The 14346-nt window shown below is 40.5% G+C and overlaps 2 protein-coding genes across 2 annotated transcripts in view; one reads left to right on the top strand and one right to left on the bottom strand.

The window, feature by feature from the left end:
- Positions 1-14346, top strand: part of RELN (reelin) — a 468247-nt gene that overhangs the window by 343799 nt on the left and 110102 nt on the right. The window contains exons 23-24 of the mRNA XM_032796143.2: positions 5943-6080; positions 7647-7833. Coding sequence (XP_032652034.1) covers positions 5943-6080; positions 7647-7833 — 325 coding nt within the window. The remainder of the gene's footprint in view (positions 1-5942; positions 6081-7646; positions 7834-14346) is intronic.
- The window catches only part of PMPCB (peptidase, mitochondrial processing subunit beta), a 267948-nt gene continuing 259603 nt past the window's right edge, over positions 6002-14346 (bottom strand). The window contains exon 14 of the transcript XR_012655654.1: positions 6002-6014. The gene's annotated coding sequence lies outside the window, so the exon portion shown is untranslated. The remainder of the gene's footprint in view (positions 6015-14346) is intronic.

The following is a 14346-nucleotide window of genomic DNA, read 5'->3' as shown; positions in this document are numbered from 1 at the left end:
CCCAGCAGGCTATCAATTGCTGGCCAAGTCAGCTGTCCCTCGTCCCACTGCCATGTGCTGCTCTTGCCCTCTGCCTTGGAGCTGCTCCCCGAGACTCTTGCTTGCTGTGCAGGGAGGAGGGGAGGAAGAGGTGGCACTAATGTCAGGGTGTCCCCCTCCCCCCTGCTCCTGCACTCCGCTTACCCCTTCTCCATATAGAGCAGGGAGGGGACATGAGAGACAGAGAGAGCCTGGAGCAGCAGCTGCTGTCTCAACTTCCTGATCCACTTAAAAAGACAATGCACTTAAGAGTGGGTCAGCTTACTTAAAGGGGCAGTGTGCATCTCTATCTTTCTCTCACACACAAGGGGTGTCTCTATCTCTATCTGCTATGCTGTCTTCCCTCCCTCGTGTTCATGCTGCCTTGTGTGAGAGGCTACATTAACAACAATGTGTTAACACTTGAGGTCTCAGCCAAGTGCTAGTTCATCATTTAGCAGCAAGGCATTCCCTGGGAAATATCCCTCCCTCTTCCACCCTCTAACTTCACCATCTCAACCATGCTTCACAATCATCATAGCTGTGAACAGTATCAAATTGTTTGTTTAAAACATATACTATGTGTATATCTATATAATATATAGTTCTTTGTCTGGTGAAAAAAATTTCCCTGGAACCTAACTTACATTAATTCTTACGGGGAAATTGGATTTGCTTAACATCGTTTCTCTTAAAGTCACATTTTTCAGGAACATAACTACAACATTAAGCGAGGAGTTACTGTACAGTAATTCCAACTACTGATCAACCCCCAGAGTCACTTTTATGCTAACTGTGGTTTCTACACTCGTTTTCACCTGTCCATGCCACAAGCCTCCTATGTACCTGCAGCCTATGACCTAGTCAATCACCATCACTGCATCCAGGAAAAATTGAAAGCCCATCTAGATTCAGCCCAAAAATATTACAAGTGTTACACTGACCTTCATGAGTGAGCAACTGCTCCAATCACAGTTGGAGATAAATTATGGCTCTCAACACAATACCTTGATTCTACTTGGCCTTCAAGGAAGTTGGATTATCGATATTTTAGCTCATTCCGAGTCATTCAGCAAATCAACCCTGTGGCCTTCAAACTCCAGCTGTCTAGAGGGATGAAAATGCAGCCAGTATTCCACATCTCTTTGCTGAAAAAGCACATCAACAACTCCTTCCCCAGATGAGTACAACCATCGCCTCCACCCATCATGGTCCAGGGGTATGAGGAGTACCTGATGAAGCAAATTTTGGATTCCAAGCTATGTACTTTGTCGAATGGGAGGGTGATGGTCCAGCTGATCGTTTGTGGGAGCCCATTGAAAATATACATGCACTCGACCCACTTTGAGAATTCCATCAATTAAGCCTGGTCCAAAGACCCCTGGTAGGCATCTTTTGAACGGGGGGAGGGAAGGAAATGTAATGAGTCATCTCTGAGCCTGATGAGTACTCTGAGCCTGAACCCTATAAGTGCTGCTGGGCTGATTAGTCATCCCTGACCCTGATTACCTGAGGGATCCACATGAATCAACTGGGGCTCAGGCAGTCCACAGGTGCAGGTCTAACCAGGTGACCCCAAATCCAGGGATATAGGTTCTCAATGAGAGCAGCCACTCAGTCTGTTCAATATCACTGTCTCACTGGGAGTATCCCCTGCCACTTCGTGGTTCTGACAGACTACTCCTGCTCCTGCTCCAGCCTTGTTCCAACCCCATTCTTGATTCCTTCTCTGCCTCTGTCTCTGGTCCCCAGCCCAACCACTAGGCTTTACCATTGCTGCTTCAACCACTAGCCTGACCATCCACTTCTCGGTTTCTGACAAAGTGATCAAGCTGTTTTCACATAAGTTCTTTATAAGAAGATTTTGGCCACATTTCTATTGGTCTAAAAAGTTCAACTCAATACGCTTACCACCTGTAAATATGAGAAACAAATCTCATGCCATAGCTCAATTAAAGGACTTCCTTTCAAATCAGCACACCAAGTTTTAGTCACAACACTCTTTAATAGTAATTGGAGTTGCAGCTATAGCCCAGCACACCAAGTTAAGGACAGACAATATGTACTCACTTCTATTACTCTTGCTCAATACTCAAACCCCACATTGCAGTTGACTTAAATCCTACTCCACATTCAGAATCACAGGGCAGGTCACTGAAACAGTTCCATGTCCAGGAAGATATGTCTGGAGGAGAGGCTTCTTCTTGTAGGAACAGTCACCTCTGTTGGCAGGCAATGCGGTGGCACCTATTGGTCTATCACTGTTGGTAAATTGCAAAGCATCTCCTGCACAGTCCATTAGTCCCGGTTACAGTACTGTGTAATGCATGGCCAGCTGCAACATCTCTGAAGTACTGCCACATAAAATGTGAATGAACTTTTAAATTCCACATCCCATATGTTGCACAACATTCTGCACAAAAAGAGTTGTAAATTGTTACCAGTGGGTCTGCTGGTACTGTCACTTGTGCAGAGCAGTTAAGAGCCTGATGGTATAAAATCTCTTGGCTTTCACCTCTGAGCCCTGTGTGTCCTGACATCCCCTGAGGTGTGCACCATGGGCAGCCAGTCGAGGCAACTGGGGGAAATCAGGGAAATGCCTTTTATATTATACCTTCTCGACTTTTTTTGCTACAGGAAACTGTGCATAGGACTCATGCTTACTACTTACACAATAGAAAACATTCACTGGAAGTTAGGTGCCTAATTGTCCTTTATGCCTTTGAAAATGTCCCCCACAGATTCTAGTGCTGCATAACTGAGTTTTGTGAAGCTATGATCATCATTTAAAAGCAAGGGAATACAGAGATAATGCTTCCACTCCAGTAACTTGGAACAACAATATGAGTTAAATAATCTGTCAGTGCATTATTTTTTAAAAACAGTCTTTTACAAAAATATTTCTCCTTGTGGTCAGTGGGTTTTTTTATTTCCTTGAACCCAATAAGAGCAAATATCGATTGTTATGGTTTTTCTTGTGGGATTGCAAATTGTGATCTCAATGAAGTGAAAAAGATTAAGGTGCTTTGAGGAGCACCATTGATCAGTGAGCTTTAGTGTTCCTTGATGTACTTCAATGAATTTTAGAAATACAGTTCTAAGAATGTAAAGGATTTGGGGGGTGGGGGGTGGAAGGAGTCAATAGCACATTATCTTCAGGTCACTGACAAAATAAACAGTAAAAGCTAATTCTGAATGTTTATGGTCAGCTGTGTCTGTGTGTACTTAGGGCGTCCTTATTCTATGGATTAAATGATGGACATTCATAGCTTTTATAATCTAACTTGTCGATACATCATATTCTGAAGGAATATTTAGTCTGCAAACCTGCCCAGGCATGTTAACTCTATATACTGTAAAACTCTTCCTATATTTTTGATGAAAAGTAATTACCGAGAATGGGGGGAAATGGTTCATTTGGGTGAAAAAGCAGTGCCTACAGCATTAAAGGTTAACAGGAACCTTTAGTTTATGGCTTTAAACCAAATTCTAACTATCACTTAAATCAGGGGTGGGCAAACTTTTTGGCCCAAGGGCCACATCTGGGTATGGAATTTGTATGGTGGGCCATGAATGCTTATGAAATTGGGAGTTGGGGTGCAGGAGGGGGTGAGGGCCCTGGCTGGGGGTGCAGGCTCTGGGTTGGGGTCGGATCAGAAATGAGGAGTTCGTGGTGTGGCAGGGGGCTCCAGGCTGAGGTAAGAGGTTCGGGGGCGGGGTGGGCAAACTACCCAAGACCTCAAGACCCAATACTCAAAAAATGAACAAAGCAACAAGGTTAGACGATTCAAAGTTGGGAATTTTAGTACATTCTGGGAGTTTTTGAATTGTCTAACCTTGTTGCTTTGTTCATTTTTTGAGTATCAGGATACATACACTTCCCACAAGTGCTTAGGCATCTTGATATGTCTGGCTATAACTCTATCACCTTTAAACATCTTTAAGAAAGTGAGGTCTTCCTATGCAAAAGAAGTTAACTTTTTTGTTCAGTTGTGGGTGGATTTCAGTGGTACTCACTATTATGTATCAAATCAAAGTAAAAATATGTTAAAATAACATTATTCAGCTAGCAAAGTCAAGCACTCAAAAGTTAAGAAATGCCAAAATCAACGATGCCTGAGCAATCTTACTTTAGCTTCCTTATGCATATACATTATGAGACAGTCTTTAATTATATAATCACATATTATTTTTCCATAGATCCCCTGCTTCACTCAGTGTTCAAGAAGCACAGTGCTCAATTAATAAGCAGTTATTCAATATTTTGTTTTAGCCTCATTGTTCAATGTGTGCCCTCTGTCTTATTTATGGCACGCTATTCAGACCCTACTATGAAGACACAATTGTTAATTTCCTCAGAGTCCTTGCTGTGGAGCTCATCAGTATAGTATCCAAGGGCTTCACAAACATTAATTAATTTATTTTCACAAACCCCTCCTTTGAGGTGGTGGGGTATTATCACCATTTTACAGATTGGGAGCTCAAACACACAGAGATGATGGTAAAATATATCCATTAATTTTGGGTGTCCTATTTGAGATGCCTGGGACCTGACTTTTCAAAGTACTTAGCATCATACAGTACTTTTTATGTTCAAGCACAACTCTCTGCTCAGCACAGCTCACATTTAGTGACCACCTGGGAAAAGTTTGGTGTAGTGATTTGCTTAACATTACATAAGAATTCTTTGGCAGAAGTAGAGGTAGAATCCAATTCTCTAGGACAGCATTCAGCCATAAGACCTTCCTTTCTCTCCCGCAGTCCCCTGCCTCATTCGCTCCACATCTACCAGCTTCTGCAACAAATGAGCTAGGGGTCCTATGAACAACAGCTTCCTTTAGCATAATCATGATTCATCCCCAAGAGAGGTCCATCCTGTGCACTAAATAAGGCAGGGGTCTGGAGTGAAAAATAGTATATGATCATATTGTTAAAGATGGTGTCATAATGCATACATGCATAAAGGGGTACAGTTATACTTAGTTCTGGCATTTCTGCTTTTTAGTACTTGACTTTGCAACTTTATTAACATTCTTTTAACCGTTTTTTGTTTTGTTTTGTTTTGTTTTAACATGGCCAAAGCTATGTATTTTTCTCTAGCCTTGTTCTCAGAAATGGCTGAAATGAAGAAGTCAAATTACCAGCAGGACAGAAACTACAACAACCACAAAACCTGGGTTAGGGGTGGGGAATGTTATGCCTTTAACATATAGCATGAAATTACGGGGCTTGGATTTCATTTGAGTGTCTAGCCAACAATGGGTCATTTAAAAAATATTAACATAAAAGCAAAAATTGATTATGTAAAACATATCTGCCTCTAAAAACTGATTAAAATGTCAATAACCAGATCATAAATTCTTGTAATATTGTCTCAACAAAGTGAAACTTGCATTCAGTAAAAATGACACAACTGTTAGTGAATGGACATAACATACAAAAAAATTGTTTTCTAAAATGACTTGTTTTAAATAATACAGTACCCGGCAGGCAGTGTTACCAGGCGAGGTACAACTTATTAACTCACAAGCTTGACATGTAAAATCTCTTAAATTCAATCTCCAGCCATTCTTTTCTAGCTTTATGTCTTATCATCCTCACAGAAAGCCACTGATCAGAAGTTTGCTCCTCTACATGAAGTTTTAAACGTCATGTTTCTGTTAAGCATAAAGCGTTTGAAGCACCTCTGTAACATTCCTCAGAAATGTCATGAATAATTGGATTGTCCCTCATTTTCTCCTGCACATAAAGGTGCATCTGTCTAGAAAATTAGTTTATCAAAATCTATCATCACTTGTGTAAATCTCTTACAAATAGAACTGTAGAACTAGTTTATTCTGTATTTCTGCTTTGTTGCATTCTAGCCTCTTGCAGAGAGTTGTGTAAAGCATTACAAATAAAACAATTTTGTTATTAATTTTAAGGTCCAGTGCTACACGTTTCCGTTGGAGTCAGTGCTACTACACAGTCCAAGATGAATGGGCTTTAGACAACATCTACATTGGACAGCAATGTCCAAATATGTGTAATGGACATGGCTGGTGCGACCATGGCTTATGCAGGTATTGCATGTTTGCCAGTTCCTCCGGAAATGGTGACTCTGAATGCTGCTGGGATTTTACATATTGTGTTATAAGGATATTAGGGCACCTAGAGCTTTGGAGACGTATCTTTCAATCATTTAACATCTAAATAAATAAATGAAATAATGTGTTGGTTAAACCATTATAGCCAGAACAAAAGCTAACAGTTGCTCCAGTCCCCAAAAGCAAAGCAGCCATATACCTGGTGGATCCAGGCTGTGGAGAGATCCTTCAGTGGGGTATGGCCATCATAACTGCATCTACTCCCACATCACCATCCTGTCCCAGGCATAGGAAATATGACCAGGACACTGCTGTGACCAGCTGATCCCATGTTGTCAGAGTGGACCCCTGCGTGGGTACTGTTTGGCAGCCAGTATCACACTTTAGGCTTCAGTGATTTATACCAGGGACTTGGCTAGTGCCTACTGGCCTCAAGATCATCTAGATACCACAGTGACTGGCATGTTTTTAAATAACTAGAGAGAGAAAAAGATATGATGGTATTTTTAAAAAATATAGAGGTTGTGGATATAGAGAAAACATAACCAATTAATGTTTATTCGCATTGGAAAAATATAGAAAAGTATAGTAAACTAACAAATTTCAAGACCTCTTGGACACTGCAAAGTAATCAATGTGCTCCACACCATGGCCAGAACTTTACAGGGACAGCAGGGATACAACTAAGATCCATCTACACCAAAAGCAAATGCCCCTGCCATGTGAGCAGGAGGAAAACTTCTGATAGCTGTTGTTATTCTAGAATCTAAGACACAGAGTTGAGCTGTGGTACATGTCCACACAAGATAGGGCGTTACAGGAGAGATTTTCCAAGTCACAAATGGAAGTCAGTCACCCAAATGCCATTGACTTTCTCTCCCCATAATATCATTCATTTACCTTCCATCGCAAAAGATCACAGAGTGTTTTGACTATATAAATGCAGGTATAACTAACTACTAAAATGTAGCCATCATTTCAGAGACTTTCAAAGACAGCAACACTATGTAACTGTAAGTAGAGGGGAAGTTTTGATCATGGTCACTAGGACAAGCCCCTGTTCTTAAATATCCCATGAAACTTTTTGTAAGGACAGATTTTTAACAGTTCATGGTCCCTTCTGTGTGTGGCCAACTTGTATATGCTCTAATTCCAGTTTGCTAATACTCTCTCCAGTTTGCACACTCGTGTGTAGGAGTGTGCCCATGCAAATCAGGGATTGTGCAATACACAGGTCAGAAGATGTGCAGAACTGTGCAGGCCTGTTTGGAAATTTGGCACGTAGTACCCCTGTGAAGAGAATAGCCATTACATTTTTTGTCTCATTGGAAACATGTACCTACATAGTAGTTTCTGTGTATCTGTTTCAGAAGGGCTGAACTGACCATGCCAGGACCTGAACTTGTGATTCCAGAGAGTCTGATTATTTCACACCTAACTTAGAAGGGCTGCTGCATTGCTTTAAAGTAATTGTAGATAACATCAAGTAGAATATATATATATATATCTTTAGGAGCCTGGTGTCTTTATGCTTCTCTCCAGGTGTGATCCAGGATACCAGGGCACTGAATGTCACCCTGAGACTTCTCTCCCTTCAACTGTAATGTCTGATTTTGAGAACCCAAATGGTTTGAAGACTGAATGGCAGGAAGTTATTGGGGGAGAAATTGTAAAACCTGAACAAGGATGTGGAGTCATTTCTTCTGGATCATCCCTCTATTTCACCAAGGTAAGGCCAAGAGTTGGATAAATTAGAAAGACTTTACGTATATCTTTTAAGTGGAACCTAATGTCGTGTATGGCAACAAAGGAGATTGGTGTGTGTGTTTTAGGAAGAGTGACAAGACTAGATGACATGCAGTACATAAATGCAAAACAGACAAAAATATGGATAGTGTGCAGAACAAAGCCAAGTTAGTCGTTTTACAGACAAAAAGGATAGGAATGCAGAAGTTGATTGTTCACCTAAGAAATACCATGTGTAATGGGAGGAAGTAAAGGATCAGTGATGTACCTAAGAAATTTGCATATTAATCTGCTATTGTTTATAATAGGATTTGTATATATACTGTATTTTCTTTCAAGTAACTTACAACTCCCATTAGTGACTATTCTTTAATTCTTTTTCTTAAGAAAGGGCAGTAGTCTTTCTCTCAGAGGCTAGTTCTTTCCCTACACCCTCAAAGCATTCAACTTTTTGTGAAGTCAAAGAACTGGAACTGGTGAAAATACAGATATGTTACTCCTCCAGCTTTCTGTAAAATGCCTGGTTAGCTCTTATGAGATACTTTGCATGAATCAGTTGGCTCACACATAAAAATAACATGAAACAAAGAGAAAGTTAGGAAATGTGCAGATCAATAATATATAATCAGATGAAAGCAAAAAGATACTTTTATAACCACATTTAAGATTAGGAGAACGGCTTTGTGGTCACAGATTTACTTTTTTTCTTACATTACCCTGGTTGTAATATCTGATTTTCATTACAGAAAGGAAAACTATACACATAGTTATGTAGTTTCCTTTTACAAGCCTGATCCAACTGTCACTGCAGTCAATAGAAGTTGGATCAGACCCCCAGAGGAATAAGCTAAAATGTTAAGCTGTGTAATTGTACGTCGTTTATCTCATTTACAAAATCTATCCCATCAAATAATTTTCAGAACTTCGATATATATATGCAAGGGTGCTGGAACAATTTTTATAGTGGGGGTGCTGAGAGCCTTTGAACCAAAGTGTAAATCCTGTATATAATGGAAACCACTTCAAGCCAGAGGGTGTGGCAACACCCCCAGTACTCCCAATTCCAGCATCTACGTATATGTATACAGCCAACTCTCCTGGAAATGCAATGCTGTACTGGGTTTCATAATAGACCAATCAGTCTAACTAGCTAATTGTGATAATTGGATTTTTGATGTAATTGTTTTCTCTATTAGATGTTCCTCCTTCTGGCTCATTTTCTCAAGCCAAGTTTCTCAAAGTAATTTGCTAAATTAGAATTAGCCTGCTATGATCTGGGGTCCTCTTTTATTATTTTTCTTCTTATTTCTGCTTAGGAAGAGTGAAAATCTCATTTAGAAATTCTTGGCTTCTTTCTACTGATCTCTAAGGGTTAGGTTAGCATTTATTTTTTCAGTAGCAGCAGTCTGAGTGCCATAATTGAAGGTGGCTTATTTAATTTGTGTTTAGATGTTCTGTGTTCAATGCACCTCGCTGCCATGGTGATAGATGTTATAATAAATTATTTGTAATCATTGGCTGACATTTGTGTGTTGTTTTCGGAGCACGTACACATGTGTTGCTATTTCTTTGTATTTGTTCAAATAGCCACTTTGTATTTGAACTTCTAATATTTACTGCCATTATCAGTCCCTCATTTCAGGATTAATTTTGGCTTTGTTCTGCTGAGTCCTGGTTTATCTTTTATATCTTATTTTAATCTGTTGTAGGCATGTTTGCATCACAGTACTCTTTCAATTAGAGCCCTGCATTTCCTTTGTGACTTTGCAAAACTGGAGGCCTGTTTTAATTAACCTAATCCTGTAGCTGATTATTCTGTTGGTGGAATGGATTTTTTGTTATATGTATGAGAAATACAGCAAACCTATCTGAAATAGTAAGTTCTTCACATGAAGCTTGATTCACTGCTGCTAGTTCAGGGGATGAAGTACATTGCACACAGACCCTGAGTTATCCAGGACTGGTACCCTCAGAAGATTGTGTGTTTACATGTCTTCCCCCTTCAAAGGTTCAGCTTGATCAGGACAGCTTTCAATTCCAGCTCAGTCACTGAAGGAAGTTGCCATGGAGGCTCCCAGGGGAATATCAGCCCTTCCCTGCACCCTGGCCATGCTCCCTCTCTGGCTAGTGTTACCCATTTTTGGTACCATGCTAGCCAGGTTTGGACCCCACAGCAGAGTTGCTGTTGCAATCATCTTACCCCACCACCTTCTCATTCCAGGTAGACTTTCCTCATCCGAGGGCCCCATATTATGTCAGAAAAGCTTATATAACTCAAAGTGAAACAGTACCATTGGGTTTTAATTTAATGTTGTGAGGCTCAAGTGATTTTCTGCATATTAAAAAAAGTTTTAAACCAATAAAATCTGCAATTGGCTGCAGAATTTCAAGAACTTAATTTGGTTCATAAATCAATTTACAAAAGATTATTGGTCTAGACATGTAAAGGGACTGATACTTTGATATACCGCATATACAGTGTATTGTACAGTCTAACTATGGAACTAGAAAAGCAGCAACTAATCCTGTGGCACCTTATAGACATGCATCTGATGAAGTGGATATTCACCCACGAAAGCTCATGCTCCAAAACGTCTGTTAATCTATAAGGTGCCGCAGGATTCTTTGCTGCTTTTACAGATCCAGACTAAAATGGATACCTCTCTGATATATGGAACTAGATGTATAATATTATGCATATAATTCCAAAACAAAATGGAAGGATGCAGCAAGGTTTGGGCTAGAATGCTGTAGACATTTGTGTGTTCTGATTTTTCCATGAACTGAAGGAAAAGTTTAAATCCATCTCACTATTTGCTTGTAAAGTGTAGCTGACGGTTTAAACCCCAAACTGAACCCTTGTCACTTATGTTCAGTTAGATCACATCAGTTGCCTATCATCGGGACTGGAAGTCTGAAGACAATCAGAGGGGAAGGCATGATAAAAATTTCAAAATTATAAATGTGGTTTGAAACATCTTAACCATCTTTATAAACTCAACCAAGCTTCCTATTTTTAATGCTACTTTGTACTTGGAAATGGAGGAGAATCCATGATTCTGTAGAAAATTAAAGATAACATGAGTGCCCACTACTCTGCTCCACTGTGTCCCTAAGTCTTATGTTTGTTCAGTCTACTCTGGAACCCAGAGTTCAACTTCATTGTTGTTGTGGCAGATCAGTTAATAGGATGTTGAGGGTGGAACAAACAATCCCTACATTCAGGTTCAGAGGGTTGATCCATTTTGTAGCCATAATCCAAAAAACAAAAGACTCTTGACAGCCAGAGCCTTGTCTTGATGGATCTGGTTCCATGCTTTCTCCAACCCAGTGAGACAGTGACTCCTGTAACACTCTTTTTATAAAGAGCAATTAACCCAAATTGAGCTCAGCTTTCTTCCCTCCTGGCTGAATTCTTTGGTGAAGGCAAATCCCTAGGGAGAAATGCTGGGAGTTTTGGTACTTATTTCAGTTGAAACCTATTGAAGATTCTCTGCTCCTGAAAAGGACTTTCTTTAATCACCTCCCTTCTAACTCTTGAGCAGTCGATACATCAGGTTACAGCTCTCAGTAAAGTTTATTCAGGTGCATAAAGTCAGTGATTCTTACTGCCAAAATATGCCAAGTTACAGCTATTTTTAGAGCACAGAAATGGTGAAATCAGTGTTCTCTCTCCACCTGCACAGATACTCTTGGGTGATGGTTTTTCCTGTCACCATCTTACCTATAGTAAAGTATGGCAGTGCAGGACTGGTCAGTTCTTGAGCCTGATATCAGGTGATGAGCTCAACTTCATCTCCTGTTTGCTTCTCTAAATCTTCCTCTAAGATTTTTGTTCTTTTCTGATAATTCCTTGTAGTTTCTCCATTATCCTTCCCCCAGTCCAGCCCCATTTCCTCTCTAGGTCTCTATTTCGGTTTCCCTGTGTACCTCTGGACCCGTAATTCTGCTCTTCAAGTATCTTCATTTCCATCAACATGACTGAGACACATTAGAAATCCCTCCATATCTTATAGCACATAATTACAGTAGCACCAAATCCTCCCCCAATGCACATCTTTACTACATTGGCCAAGCTCTTGAAATTGCCTTGGAAGCTAGGGGCGAAAAAATCCACCCTTCACACCATGGGGCAGCCATGAAGCCACTCCATGGCTGATAGTCCAGCATCATGCTGGAGTAGCCTCCATGCAGAATGCAAAGTGTTGATAAACGTTGATAAATGCAAAGTAACGCACACTGGAAAACATAATCCCAACTATACATATAAAATAATGGGGTCTAAATTAGCTGTTACCAGCAAGAAAGAGATCTTGGAGTCACTGTGGATAGTTCTATGAAAATATCTGTTCAATATGCAGCAGCAGTCAAAAAAGCTAACACAATGTTAGGAACCATTAGGAAAGGGATAGATAATAAGACAGAAAATATCGTGGTGCCACTATACAAATCCGTGGTATGCCCACACCTTAAATACTGAGTGCAATTCTGTTCACCCCATCTCGAAAAAGATATATTAGAATTGGAAAAGGTACAGAAAAGGGTATGGAACAGCTACTGTACGAGGGGAGATTAAAAAGACCGGGATTTGTCAGCTTGGAAAAGAGATGACTAAGTGAGGATATGATAGAGATCTACAGAAACATGACTGGTGTGGAGAAAGTGAATAAGGAAGTATTATTTACTCCTTCACATAACACAAAAACCAGGGGTCACCCAAGGAAATTAATAGGCAGCAGGTTTAAAACAAAAGGAAGGGCTTCTTCACACAGTGCACAGTCAACCTGTAGAACTCATTGCCAGGGGATGTTGTGAAAATGAAAACTATAGTAGGGTTCAAAAGAGAACTAGATAAGTATCTGGAGCATAGTCCATGAATAGCTATTAGCCAAGATGGTCAGAGATACAACCCTTGCTCTGGGTGTCCTGAGCCTCTGATTGCCAGAGGCTGGGAGTCACCAACAGGGGATAGATCACTCAATGATTGTTGGTTTTGTTTATTCCCTTGAAACATCTGGCATTGGCCACTGTTAGAAGACAGGATACAGGGCTAGATGGACCATTGGTCTGAGCCAGTATGGCCCCTATTATGTGCATAAGTCACCTCCATAGACGGGGAAGTTTGGTGGACCTACATAGTGTCAAAGCCACTGGTCTCACCCTCAAATCCTTGCTGCACAGAGGGGTGCTTTGGGAGTAGGACCCTACAACTCCTGCTCCCATCCCAGCACAACAGTATTGCACTGGTTCTGTTGCAGGTAGGGCCCTCCCTATTAAAGAGGAGTCATGTATTCAGAGTGGAAATACACTACTCTATAAAACCATTGTTGAACTTGATTCTGCCCTCCCCTAAGTTGATAACAAGGCAGACAATGATCACTTCAATAGTTCAATGTAGAGAAAGATAGTAAGTCTCCTTTGCTGATACTCAAAGATACAGATAGCAAAACAGACTTCTAAATACTACCAGGCCAGGTCTGCTTTCTGCTGGCATAAATCCAGAGTAATTCATCATCAAACATACATAGTCTAATAAGGATCATTGTGCCAGCCAGAGTAATCATGGTTGATAGCATCACACCAGAAGTCATGTAGTGAAGTTCCCAGATCTGGCTCAATCCTGCAAATCCAGGAAATTCAGGGACAGCCTGTGAACAGTGTCTGGTCTGGTCAGGATGTCATGTCCACCTCTTTAACTTCAATGGAAAGTTTGAGAGCATGACGTGCTGGGCTGGTTTTGTCCATACTGGGTGAAATGGCTGAAGAGCATGTAGTGCTGCTTTTGAATATAATGAGCAGATAAAGGAAGGCCACATCCTTGGGAGATGGTGACATTTTGCATGTAGTCAAACCACTTTATGCTCAGGATTTGGCTCTCACAGTGATTTCACAGAATAATTCCACTGACTTGAAATGAGCAACCCCTGATCTATACCAGTGAACTGGGAGTAGAACATATCCGTAGGTGTGAGTGAAACATACTTGCGTGAGAACGGAAAATAAAATGCCTCTCTTTTACCCCATTGCAAAAGTCGACTTTATCCATTTCAGTGAATGCTATCATGGATTGTCTTCATAAGGAGGTAATAGGAAGCAGAGGTATCAAACATACTGATTCTAAAGTGTAGAGGAGGATCTGGAATTTGACTCTGTTACTCTGATCACTGGATCCTTGATAGCTGCCATGATGATGATGATGATCAGGTAGCTGGGTGCCTCAGAAAAATGTGAAGCCTTCAATTCAGATTCTTTTAAAACATTAGGCTTGCATGGAGGAAAATGAATGAAAAACAATAGTGGAGAGGGTCAGATGGCTATGGCTATGTTGAATACTGTAAATGCGAGAAAGTTTGTGAGTATGAGGTGAACGTATGCATCCCTGGTAAGAATGTTTTAGACCATGGAAACAACCCAGAAGAAAGAAGATATTTCATGGGTAGGTGAAAAAGAGAGTGAATGAGACAAGTATTTAGTCAGTGCTGTTCTGTGAAAGTAG

The sequence above is a fragment of the Chelonoidis abingdonii genome, chromosome 1, assembly GCF_003597395.2.
Source record: "Chelonoidis abingdonii isolate Lonesome George chromosome 1, CheloAbing_2.0, whole genome shotgun sequence".
In the NCBI taxonomy this organism is placed as follows: Eukaryota; Metazoa; Chordata; order Testudines; family Testudinidae; genus Chelonoidis; species Chelonoidis abingdonii.
The sequence above is the reverse complement of the archived record's forward strand: the minus strand, read 5'-3'. Positions and strand labels throughout refer to the sequence as shown.